Raw genomic sequence first — 13,978 nt, forward strand, 5'->3', positions numbered from 1 at the left:
ACATGTTGAACAGGTTCATCTCTTCGATATGCGTTGATACCATGTATAAAATGTGTAACTACCTAAATAGATTAATTGTTCAGAAAAAAATTCCCTGCCATGAGCTGGATTTGGTGTCATAGAGTTCACTAACTATTTACCAAGTCCAGTAAGTGGTGAAGAAGTTGCTCTGAACCGAGTTCGAGACTTGGGAAGTAGTAGTACCCAGGTTCCGAATTTGGGGTGTGACAATTTTAAAAGTAACCAGAAGTATAACTAGAGGGAAATCTAAACCTAAATTAGGAAAGTATAGGAGTAATTGTGATTTGTTGAATTTGGAAACTTAAGAATTTAAAGGTGGGAACTAGGGTTTCTAGGGATCCACTTGCAGCTATTGGGATATTTCCTTATTTGATTCAAGGAACTCAATTGAAATTGGAGTCATATCTTAACTAATTGGAAGATATATCAATAAACTCAGATCAGAACTTCCATTGACCAAATTCTTAACGGATGAAGGTTGTAGAGATTAGAAGCGATTCCATCATCCAACCATACCCAGGAGATTATGGTAAACAACAAGATATACCGATCCAACAACCAACATAGGAGAATTGTGAGGGTTAGAAGAGATTCCATCACCCAACCATGCCCAAGGGACAATGGTGAACAACAGAATTTACTAACTTCACAATCTCATAGTAGGAAAAGAAGTTACTTTAAGCTATTGCAGATCTATTGTAATTTGAGACACAACAAATCATTAAAAACTAAAAGTATTCCTTAAATATCAAAGTAAAATTAAAGGAGTTCAACAATAATAAGAACCAAACTAGAAAAACATCCCAATCACGTTACAAGCTTCACCCTCGTAAATGGCCAGATGGGACACCGAAAATGTTTGGTTCGAGCATCCGGGCATTTTGGATGTCCATAGGTGAAAGTCTCTAAATCTCCGAGGTCAGGAGATGCCCTAACGTCTAGACTGAGTGGATACATGAGCACCCGAGTGCTGAATACCAGTAAGTCGCATCTCTCACTATGTCATGGTCAATTGGGAGGGGGTGTGGCCTTATCCGACCGAGTGAGGGGGTTGTAAGCTAGGCTGAGTTTAACAAGTTCGTAAATGGGTCCACTATCGACTAGGGGGGGGAGGTATTGGCAGACTACTAGTTAGGCAGATAGTGTGGTCTATTCCACTTACCAGGTTGTGTGGCTAGGGAGGCGGTAATCAGTGTGAAGTGTATTAGACCTCGTTGATGATCCCAAAGAGGAACCGTACTGATATGAGGGCTTATTGAGTAGGAATTGCATACTCATTCATTCACTCATTCACTATTCACTCGGGCTGGTGGTGCGCAACTATTTGTTACGTGTACCTTCACATGGCCAAGATTTCGGGCTCAATCCTCACTGTTTCCTGCAGTGGGGACACCTGAGTTCGTATCCGGCTGATTTTTGGAGGGCCCACTACCCTAAGAGGCCCCATCAAAATGCACGGTGGTAATGTTCACACGCATCACGGTGGGGCCCACAGCTGGGACCCCTTGCCTCCAGTGTCAAACGCAATAGGATTTGTATATTGCATTGCACTCTCGACATCTGATATTTAACTCTATATGATTTCGCGTTTGTATAGCCGATCTACATTACATATTCTGATATTGTATAACTCATGGACTTACCAGTATATTTCCGCTTACTCTAATATCGTATGATTCATGATCTTATTAGTATTTCTTCTTATTCTGATATTGTATGATTTATGGCATTGTATTTGTGTGCTTGGCACTTATCTTGCGCACATGCTTTCACCACCCTCTAAGCTTTCTACAAGCTTATGCACGACAGATGCGTTCAGGTGATGGTAGGATGCAGCCAATCTGAGGCAGGAGTGTGTGGTGGAGCTTTTGGAGTTTTCTTTGATATCTTTATATTGTATTTTCATTTCAGCATTGTATTCGAATGATTATATTAGTGGATATGTAGTGATGATGTTGTTTTGTGACTTGGTTATGCTTGTGGGTATGCTCCATTACAAAAAAAAAAAAAAAATTTATACTGAAAATCCTCCTTGTAGGATCCCAGGATTGGAATCTGGCAAATGAATGTCGGGAGCCGAGAATGGGGCACTACGGAGGCCGTCGGTACCGGTCTTGATGATCAGGAATCTTGTGAGCCCATTTTCTGAGTTTGGGGCATGACAACCCCTTAGCCCTAGCTAAGGGATCTAGCTAACTATATACATGATTGAATTCAAAACCCTAGAAGAAAGCATGAAAAACTAAGAAGAAGAGATGAAGAAACGCTTGGGAGGCGGCTCCACTCCTTTGCTCTACTACTCTAAACCCTAGATATATTAGAGAAACTTAGGAAACCCATATTTATAGGCAAAGTTTTGCAAAATAGAAAAATCGGATCAAATTTACGTAGTCCGTGTAAACTTTACGTAACCCGTTCGATGTCTGTTCACAACCCCAAGTTTAGGGTCGCAATGTAGTAATAATCTTGGTGAGATCAAGGTTGAATCCACATGGACTAATCTCATGTGCATTTTGAAAGTAACTAGAAGTAGAACTAGAAAAGGATGTGAATCTAAATCTGGAATATAAGGAAGTAATTATGAAGTGTTTAATTAGAAACTTAAGAATTCAATGGTGGGAACTAGGTTTTCCAAGGATCCACTTGTAGCAATCAGGGAGACACTATGTTTGATTCAAGGACACAATTGGAATCAGAATCCTATCTTATAAAGTTGGAAGATATGGTAATTAAGATCAAATCTGAAATTCCTTTGACTTAATTCTTAATGGATGAAAGTCATGAGAATTGGAAGTGATTCCATCACAAAACCATGCCCAAGAGACAATGGCAAACAATAGGATCTACCAATTCCCACAATCAATTATAAGAGAATCATGAGGATTAGAAGATTCCATCATCCAACCATGCCCAAGGGACGATGGTGAATAACTGGATTTCCTAATTTCATAATCTCAAAGCATGAAAAGAAGATACTTAAAGCTATAACAAATCTACTGTAATTTGAGTCACAACAAACCATTAAAAAAATGAAAGTATTCTTTAAATATCAAACTTGAATCAAAGTAAGTTCAACATAAACATTAATCAAAGTAATAGAAACATCTTATCATGCTACAAACTTTACCTCTTAGCCCTAGCTAAGAGGTTTAACCAACTACAGACATGATTGAGCCAAAGTTTCTTAAATAAAACATGAAAACAACTAAGAAGAAGAAAAACTCTTAGCGATGACTTCTCTACCCTTTTGTTGTACTCCTTAAACCCTAGAAGATGGTTAGGAACATCCTAGGGACTCTTATTTATCGTTGCACATCGCTTCCTTGCGAACTGACTTAGAAAATTTTGAAAATCGCCTCAATTTTTCACAGTCCGCGCAAACTCTGCATAACCCTCGACTGGTCGAAGACCATCTTCGACTGGTCGAGGGTCACCTTCGACTGGTGGAAGATCACATGAATTTAGAATTTGATGTTGTTGGAGTTCGAGTCGAAGTTTCTTTGACTAGTTAAGCAGGAGATTAGACGAGTCTAATTTAGACTGGTTGAAAGAGGGCTTAGACTAGTCGAAGCAGGCAGATTTTTAGAGTTCCTTTTCTTTACTTCAAGTCGTTAATTCTCTCCATTCTTTACTTGGTTTTCTTGGATCTTTGGCATATGAATGCTTCATTTTTGATCTTCTAAGATCCAAACTTTGGCTTGGTGATTCTTGAGCGTTAAATCCATGTTTTTTGCATCCTTTTCAATCCAACCTTTTAAATTCACCTTGAAACACAAACATGATTAAAATAGAACATTAAGCATTATCATATTCATAAAACCAAGTAATAAATAGGGGATAATATGCAATATTTGACCCTTACTAATGTCATCGAACCACCTTTGATGTCATCAAAGGTATCTTGAATCTGGAAGTCGCGCTTGCTGTGTAAGTTCTTTACGCACTATGTAAATCTCTATGTCATCGAACCTTCCTTCGATGTCGTCAAGCGGATCTTCGATTCATCGAACAAGTCTTCTTCTCATCGATAAAGTGTCCAAAATAGTCCAGCGAGTTGCTTCATAACTCCTCATTAAATTCGATGCCATCGAACAAACTTCAATGTCATCAAGCAACTCCTCAATGTCATTGAAAGATGCTTCGAGGAATCGATAAAGGCACCCAATATGTCTAGCGACCAACTCGATTTTCATGTAAAATTTTGATGTCATCGAGCAGTGTTTGATGTCATCGAACGATGGCTTTGATGATATAGTAATTATATTCTGCGCTTGTTCTTTTGACTTCCTTCCTTCTTTACTTGGTTTTCTTGGATCTTGAGTCTTGAAATCTTCAATCCTGGTCTCCAAAGATCCATTCTTTGCCTTGGCAATTCTTGAGCATTAAATTCATGCTTTTAGCATTCTTTCCAATCCATGCTTTTAAATTCACCTTGTAACACAAACATGAGTAAAATAAGACATTAAGCATTATCATGTTTATAAAACCAAGTAATAAATGGGAGATAATATGCAATAATTGACCCTCAACACGAACTAACATCCAAACTATCCAGAGACAAAACTGAAAAATCCATTTTTCTCTGATTGCATTGAGCCTTTTCCGATGTCATCAAACACATACCGATGGCATCAAAAAGATGCCCAATTAGACTAGCGACCAACTAGAGAAAATATTGAAAATCTTGATGGGATTGAGCACTGTTCGAGGCCATCGAATAGTCTGTCAATAGCATTGACAAGCCCTGTATTTGACTAGATTTAAGATATAAAATATAAAAATCTCCACCTTGTCTTCAATCAACAAACATGTGGCTTTTGGTCCTCTTCTCTTATCTTTGCCCATCAACGCTTCTCATACACACTCCGTCCTTCTTTTATGCCATCACCAAGCTTAGAGAAGTTGTACAAAAATTGAAATTCTTTGTAAGGACCACCTTGGTGAGCATGTCTACTAGATTCACGCTGGTGTGAATCTTCTCTAGAGTTACACCTCCTTTCTAAAGCACCTGTCAGATAAAATGGTGATAAACATCAATGTGTTTAGTACATGAATGATAAATAATTTTTTTAGTCAAATTGATAGCGTTCTCGTTGTCACAATTAACCAGCATGTCTGCTGAAGCCCCAATTGATTTATCATGACTCTCAACAAAATACATTCCTTGAAAACTTTTATCATTGCTATGTACTCTATTTAATCATGGAAAGAGCCACCACGGACTGAAGCTTTGACATCAAATGATTGCTCCACCTGCTAGTACAAACAAATAAGATAAAGTCAATTTTTTAGAATTTATACTGCTTGCGTAGTCTGAATCCACATACCTTACCAAATTTTTTCATGTCTTCTCAAAAGTTAAGATGAAGTCTTTTGTGCTGCTTCCCAATGTTACTTTTCAAGGTTTGACATGTATCTGCTCACAACACTGACTGCCTGTGAAATATCTAGTCTCATATAGGCCCATAACATACATTAAACTACCAATGACATTTGAATGTGGCACACGAGATGTATCCTACTTTTCCACATTAGATTTAGACATTGTTATGAGGAAAGCTTGAAGTAATCCATGTGGGGAATGCTCATCGAATTTGCCTTGTCCATCTCATACTTTATTAACAAATTTTTAAGGTATTCTGCCTGTGATAACTGCAGCATGCTTCTCTTCCAGTCTCTATGGATATCTATACCAAGAACCCTCTCTGCGGCCCCCAGATCTTTCATCTCAAATGTTCTTGATATCTAAGTCTTTAGTACGTCGATTTCAGACATATCATGACTAGCGATCAACATATCATCAATATACAATATTAAGATGATGAATTTGCCATCATTTAATACCTTGTAATAGATGCAATGATTGTATTCACTCCTAATAAATTTATGACTCAACATGAAAGAATCAAATTTTTTATACTACTTCCTAGGCAACTATTTCAGGCCATGCACCGACCTCTTTAACCTGAAAACCTTACTTTCAGTCCTTTAACTTCATAGCCTTCTGATTGCTTCATGTAGATCTGCTCTTCCAATTCTCCATGTAGGAATATAGTTTTCACGTTCATTTGTTCCAGCTTGAGATCGTATTGTGCAAGCAGTGCCAACATGAATCTAATAGACACTTACTTAATCACTGACGTGAATATCTTTTTAAAGTCGATTCCTTCTGTAAGCGTAACCCTACGCTACTAGCCTTTGTATATATCTTGTTTTCTTTTAAATAACCACTTACATCTGATTACTTTTCAGCCTACTGGAAGCTCCACCTGCTCTCATGTGTTGTTATTGTGTAAGGAGTCCATCTCATCATCTACTATCGCCTTCCACTTTTTTGTAGCTGGCTCATCAAGAGCCTCCTAAATAGTAGACAAGTCCCCCTCATCCATAATGAGGACATATGCGATATTAGAATCGTCCCTGTATCTTGTCGTTAACTTTCAATCTCACGGCGGATTTCTTCTCACATGTGGCTACTCCACCTGCTCTTGTACCTTTGTCTGCATATCTGTGTTAGCCTGAGTAACATTTATGTCAACCTAAATGTCTACAGTCAGTTTTTCTGGTTCATCCTGCTCATTCTTGGGGAATAGGGAGCCTTCATTAAATCTGATGTCATGACTAGTGATGACATTGTGTGTGACTTTGTCGTATAACCTGTAGCCCTTCACACTAACATCGTAGCCAACAAAGATGTACTCTTTGGATCTTTGATTAAGCTTATCTCTCTCAATTGACAGTACATAAGAGTAAGCCTCACAACAAATATGCACAAATATGAGTAGTCAATCGTATAACTACTCCATACTTCCTCTGTGATCTTACAATCAATTTTCGTAGAAGGGGACCGGTTCACCAAATAACAAGTCGTGTTAACGGCCTCAGTCCATAGGTCCTTGCCCAACGCAACTTTACTTAACATGCTTAGGCCCTCTCCAAGAGTGTCTGATTCATCCGCTTAGCCACGCTGTTTTGTTCAAGCGTGTGGAAAACTGTATTGTGCTTAACAATCCCTCATCTTTGCAATATTCATTGAACTCAATGGAAGTAAATTCACCACCATTATCAGTCCTTAAAACTTTTATTTTTCGCCCTTAATATTTTTCCACCATGGCGTTCCATTATTTGAATTTGGTGAAAACTTCGGATTTATGTTTCATGAAATAAATCCTAACTTTTTGAGAGTAGTCATCAATGAATGCGACAAACCATGATGACCCTTTAACAAAAACCATATGTGATGACCTCTATATGTCAGAGTGCACATAATCAAGCACTCCCTTACATATATGTTTACCAATTTTAAAATAATAGTCTAGATGGTTTATCATATATACAATGCTCACATATATTTAAATCTGAATTCTTAAAAAATGGAATTAAACAACGATTGGAAAATACCTTCATGCCCCGCTCGCTCATGTGGCCTAGACGAGCATGCCACATATGTGTAGATGTGGAATTTGCAACAACCACTGTTACTCCACTTAAAGAAGTACTCATGCTCAACCTGTAAAGGTTGCCGCACCTCTGCGCTCTCATAACCACGAGTGCCCCTTTTGATAATTTAAGGATACCATTAACACCGGTGAACTTGCAACCTATTGCCTCAAGTGCACTAAGAGAAACTAAGTTCTTCTTAACATGTCTGACCTCAGTCAAGGTATGCTCCATCCCATCAGACATCTTGATGCACATCATACTAACAGCCATAATGTTACAGGCATTGTCATTACCAATAAATACATACCATCATGCTCCCTATAATTGGCAAACCAACTCTAATGAGGAATCATGTGATGTGAAGGCCTTATGTCAAGGATCTACTCATCTCAACAATCATCGTACAAGTATCCGATCATAGACACTGATAACACATCACCTCTACTTGTCTTTTCATCATATGTAACAATGTTGGCCTCCATGGAAGAAGATTATGAGTTTTCTTTCTTTGCATTAGGATTTGTACAATCATTTTTCATGTGTCCAGCCATCCCACAGTTCCAACACTTTAACTTGCCATTGCCCTTGCATTTAGATTTGGATCTCGACTGAGAATATCCTGTATCTTGCTTAGTATTCTTACCTCTCATAAGCAATGCATCAAAAGAAGCCCCCATGCTACCATTTTTCTTTCTCATGGCCTTTCCTTGAAGGATTGAGATAACGGTATCTACACTCAAGGACATATTACCATTGTAAAAAGAGTCCCTAAAAGACTCATACAATGCTAATAGAGAATTCAACAAAATACATGCCTGATCTTTATCTCGGACCACTTCTTCTATGTCTAGCATCTTGCAAATCAATTTGTTAAAATTACTGACGTGGGCCTCCATAACTCCTCCTTCTGTCATGTTGAAGTTGAACAATTACAATTCAAGTGTAGGCGATTTTTCAGGGACTTTTTAGTATAAATGTACTTTAATTTCAACCACAACTCTACTGCAGTTTTCTCCCTCATGACGTTGTAGAGAACCTCATATGTTTTATGCAATCGGGTTCAGGATTTAACTTTCTTATCCAGAATCTTCCAATCATCATTATTCATTGACTCACGTTCCTCCTCAAGAGCCTCATTTATCCCTTGCTAGGTTAATAGACTAATCATCTTAATCTTCCATAACTTAAAGTTAATTTTGCCTGAGCACTTATCAATGTCATACTTTGGATTTCTAGCCATTGATACTTCTCCTTTCAGATTCAAGTATGCGCCCCAATGTTAGCTTTGATACCACTTGTTGGGGGAATGCGGAAGCACTTAGAGTAGAATCAAGAAGAGTAAACCAAGCGCACAAACCGAACACAATAAGAACACAACGATTTAATGTGGAAAAACCCTTGTGGGATAAAACCACGGCACAAAGCAATAGATGATCACTATGAAAGCAGAAATTACAAAGAGAGAGGGAGCTTACCCGATTCGAACAACATCGAAATCTCACCCATGCAACACCTTTTGAAACCCTTGGACGAATTAGGAACCCTAGTAGTACCTCCCAATCCTGTTTACGCCCATATATATATATAGCCTATAGAAGGATCTCAAGAAAAATCGGAAACAAATCCCATAAAATCACAACTCCACATAAATATGCACCGAATAGTTCAATGGCATCGAAGCCATGTCGATGGCATCGAGCTAACACCCAAACTGTCTAGAGAGAAAACTAGAAAATTCACTTTTCTCCAATTGCATCGAGCCTTGTTCGATGGCATCGAACAAACCATCGATGTCATCAAACACATACCGATGGTATAAAAAAGATGCCCGGTTAGACCAACGACCAATTGGAGAAAATCCGGAAAATCTCGATGGGATCAATCACTATTCGATGCCATCAAATGTGACATCAAACAGTTTGTCGATAGCATCAACTGGCCCTGTATCTTACTTAGATTTAAGACATCAAATACAACACTAGGTTCCTTAATTTTTTATGCAATCTGTCTAATTCTAATACGTCGGTCATTCTGCAGTAGGCTGGGGTGGCTACACATCCTTGCATCTAAATTTGGACTAGTCACGATTATCTCTGTGCTCGAATACAATTTGCAAGCAATTTATGACTGGTTTTATTGTCCATCACACAACACCCAAGTAATTTCTAACAGTTTGCGTATCATATTCAAACTCTGCCAGAGTATAAAACTTATTCTTAAAAATAGAAAAAGCTGATGATTCCAGTAAGATAAAGAATACGTGGATGAGAGCAGAGTCGAAGTAAAAGAAAAGGACATTCATAAGGTAGTTCGCATAACAATTATAGGAAACAATAAATCACGCCACCGAACCCACTTGGGCTGGCCACCAATACAAGCAACTCATCCCATGGAAACAACAAAAACATATCCGAAAACAGAAAATGAAAGAAAAGAACTCACCCCAAATTTAGTGAAAGAAAGGGAGAAGATGCCCGTCCCCTTGTTGCTTCTATACCGTGTGTTCATTCTTGGCTTTATTTTAGTAGTCCGTGGATGATGGCAAGGGCTCGTGAGAGTTGCTAATGAAGAAGAACTCATAGATGAGTCCTGCAAGGCCACCACCAATCAAGGGTCCGGCCCAATACACCCAGTGGTTAACCCAGTTCCAGCTCACGAGTGCTGGGCCGAAGGATACTGCTGGGTTCATGGATGCACCATCAAAGGCCCCACCAGCAAGGATGTTGGCCCCCGCAATGAAGCCGATTGCAATGGGCGCAATGGTCCCAAGGCTGCCTTTCTTGGGGTCGATTGCCGTTGCGTACACCGTGTACACTAATCCAAAGGTCATCACAATCTCTAGTACAAATGCATCCCAGACCGTCACGTCTGTTGACAAGGAGAAGGCCGTCGTTGTCTGGGAAAAGAAAATTAACTAAGTAGATCAATTAGATAATAATAATAATAATGACAAGAGTTACAAGTCATACATATAGGGCTAGGGTTAGAACTGTCGTCAGAATTATAAAAATGATGCAGACTCTTCAACTGCACACATGTCATAGTTGTATGGCAATACAAAATTTCCAAATCTGTTACCCGTCAATGACGGAGCATAAACAAAAAATTGCACCAAAATGGATGATATTAACTTTCTGATTTTCTGGCTATTTTCTTATTAACTATTCATATGATGGCCATTAACCAGATGGTTATGAGGAGCAAGTCACTACACAGGATTTCAATCCTTATCGCTTCTGTTATTATTAATTTTAATTTTAGTATTATTACTTCTGGTTTTCTTTGGATGTCAGGTTGTGACGTCCCTTTCCCTGCATTTGGCACATTTTGATTAATCAATAAAGCTGCAGTTGTACCGTCCATCTTCTAAAACCAAAAATTAAAAAAATAAAAAATGAATAGCTATCACCAAATCAGGTTCCATTGCGCATTGTTAGAAGAAAGAAACAAACCATGCCATGAGTAGAGAACTCGAGGAACAAACAAGCAACGGTTGAGCCTAGTAACTGGGCAATCCAGTAAAGAATGCCTCTGAAGAAAGAGATATTCCCTCCAACAAAGGCCCCAAATGTCACTGCAGGGTTGACATGGCCACCTGATATGTTGGCACCAACAGACACAGCCACGAAAAGCCCAAAAGCATGTGCCAAAGATGCAGCCACAAGCCCAGCTGGGGTAGTCGATCCGTTGCTTGTTAGCTTACCTGCAACCACAAACCATCATGGTTTACAGTCGACAAAGCTCAAAGTTTCTCTCACCATCACTAATAATGGTTCTTTTGAAAAATGGTGAGATCTGAAGAGATCTAACTAATTCTGCTAAGCTTCTGCCTACCAGTAATCTACTGTTTTAGATAATCTCAGTTCACTTACTGAAAGCCATGCCGGAGCCTTGTCCAGCGAATACAAAGATGAGAGTGCTTATGAATTCAGCAAGCCCAGCCTTGAGAGCATCAGGGTGTGTCGCCTCTTCTGGCCTTCCCACTGCAATCCGAGATATGGGCATTTTTCTTCTCTAACACTTCTCGTGAGTTATCCCTCTTCTTCTCACGGCATTTCCAAAGCTCATCTAGCCCGCTCCCTGGTACTGATACATACGGGGAAGTGGGGCTTTGGAAACCGACAATAGGCAGTTCCCTGTCGCCCCTGCACACCCGTGACATCCGTGGTTAATTAAATTACCAAAAGAAGTGACACAAGAAAGAAAGAAACAAGCCTTGCTCCTTTTATTTTAATTCTCTTATCATATTTTAACTTCTCTCTTTTTACTTTAACACTCTCTCCTTCTATTCTCTCCCACTTCTTTTCCCACGGTTGTCTCCAGGGAGAGGGCTTCTCAGGCAATTCGAACTCTAATGCTTATATCCTGTTTTTATCGCTCCTATAAGAACCAACACTATAAGGCCTTTAGCCACAATTTTTTAGCCTCATTTGCATAGGAACCGAGGCGAAAAGTCTATTTTTTAGCCTCAGTTGCATAGGAACCGAGACGAGAAGTCTACCTTTAGCCTCAATTGCATAGGAACCAAGGCGAAAAGTCTATTTTTTAGCCTCAGTTGCATGTGAACCGAGGCGAAAAGTCTACTTTTTAGCCTCAGTTGTATAAGAACCGAGGCAAAAAGTCTATCTTTTAGCATCAATTGCTTAGAAACCGAGGCGAAAAGTCTACCTTTTAGCCTCAGTTTCATAGGAACCTAGCCTCAGTTGCATAGGAACCGAGGTGAAAAGTCTATTTTTTAGCCTCAGTTGCATAAGAATCAAGGCGAAAGGTCTACCTTTTAGCCTCAGTTACATAGAAACCGAGGTTAAAAGTCTACCTTTTAGCCTTAGTTGCATAGGAACCAAGGCGAAAAGTCTATTTTTTAGCCTCAGTTGCATAGGAACCAAGGCGAAAAGTCTAATTTTTAGCCTCAGTTGCATAGAAACCGAGGCCAAAAGTCTATCTTTTAGCTTCAATTAAGTCTACCTTTTAGCCTCAATTGCATAGGAACCGAGGCGAAAAGTCTACCTTTTAGCCTTAGTTGCATAGGAACCGAGGCGAAAAGTCTACCTTTTATTTGTAACCATATTTGTAAACTAATCATTTTTTGAATACGTTATTTCAATCTGATGAATATAAATAAGAATTTAAGCAGTATGTTTCACCATGTGAACGTCTTTGATCCCACACAAGTTTTTTATGTTGGCATGTGTAGTGCGTTTCATTTCGGCGCTTGAAAATGACGCGTTTGTAATTAGTATTCACTGAAGCTTAAACTTAGTTTTTGAACCACGGTTAGTTTTTTAACCCCTTCTGTCTCAATGAGAGTTAAATGAGAAGCAGAAGATTCCGAGAGAGAGAGAGAGAGAGAGGGAGGGAGAAGGAAGGAGAGAAGGTTTCAGGAGCGCTGCAATCCTGGCATTGGTACTTATTAATCTCAAATTCATGCTGTTGATTGGTGATCTCGTGTGTGCTGAAAGCCGATTCGACGGCTACGGTCTCTCCACTCCAGTTTACCGTTGGGTTTTCCTAAGATGTCAGCCTCTGAGTGAGTTGATTCCATCAATCTCTTCATTCTCATGAATCGATGTGAAAAACAAGCTAATTGTACTAGAATACACTTTCAAATCACGATTTGTTTCGATCTCTTAAAGTAGATCCCTTCGATTTATCAGTTCTTTGAAAATTGCTTGATTTCATTAGCTTTTTAGGAAATGTTAGGGTTTTGATTGGATCCTGATGTGCTCTGGTGTAGATTTGACATGAATAAGTAGGAGGATGAGCAGAATCTTTCAAATTACTGTTTTTTTTTTTTTCATTTGATTAGAAGATTTTGATTTTTTTTCTTGATGGAACTAGCTGCACATTTCTGGAGAATAAACAAATTTTCACAAGTTTTTCCTAATTTTTATTTTTTTTCTTGATTTTTTTTTTTTAGATTTTATTGTTGTTGATTATTGCTTTTGTTATTATGGAAATTCTTCTAACAATTGCCTTTTTTATAAGATCTGGAAATTGCAGTTAAAAACCTTTGAATTTTCATGGATTTTTATTTTTTTCCTTCATTTGGTTGAAGTTGCAATGGCTTTCTGGAAAATAAACATAATCTGAGTATTGCTTATTTATTTCAATTTTTTGCTTTCTTTCCGAAACCTCTTCTTAAGGAAATGGTTATACTTACTGCGTTTTTCTTTTTCTTCAGCTGATTGGGAAATCATAGTTTATTTGCCTTTTTATTTTTTAGGATTTTGTTTTTGTGATGTTGCGTTTCGATTTATTTTTTCTGAGGAACTTTCATTATTGCATTGCTGTCATTTTTTGAGTAATTGTTGAATCGCATTGTTTTTCCCCTCAATTATGAGGAATGTTTTTCACTGTATATTTGGTAAAACATGTGAATTCTTAAAACAAGGTAGAAATGCATTCCGGGTTGCTGTTTCCAATCTTTTGCTGCTGTTGAATGTATTGTATTTCCTACTCTGATCCTGGTTTTGGTAACTATTCTGATCTTGGGTGCTTGAGCTTTGATAGTGAT

The 13,978-nt window shown here is 38.5% G+C and overlaps 1 protein-coding gene across 1 annotated transcript; it reads right to left on the reverse strand.

Moving 5' to 3' along the window:
* Positions 1-9,746: 9,746 nt before the first annotated feature.
* Positions 9,747-11,541, reverse strand: LOC131251292 (aquaporin TIP1-1-like). Its single transcript, XM_058251918.1, has 3 exons — positions 11,337-11,541; positions 10,917-11,167; positions 9,747-10,360 (listed from the first exon to the last, which is right to left on the reverse strand). Exons 1-3 carry the CDS (start codon positions 11,467-11,469, stop codon positions 9,986-9,988), a joined length of 759 nt encoding a protein of 252 aa, XP_058107901.1. The 5' UTR covers positions 11,470-11,541; the 3' UTR covers positions 9,747-9,985.
* Between the last annotated feature and the right edge of the window lie 2,437 nt (positions 11,542-13,978).

The sequence above is a fragment of the Magnolia sinica genome, chromosome 7 (genome assembly GCF_029962835.1).
Source record: "Magnolia sinica isolate HGM2019 chromosome 7, MsV1, whole genome shotgun sequence".
Taxonomy (NCBI): Eukaryota; Viridiplantae; Streptophyta; class Magnoliopsida; order Magnoliales; family Magnoliaceae; genus Magnolia; species Magnolia sinica.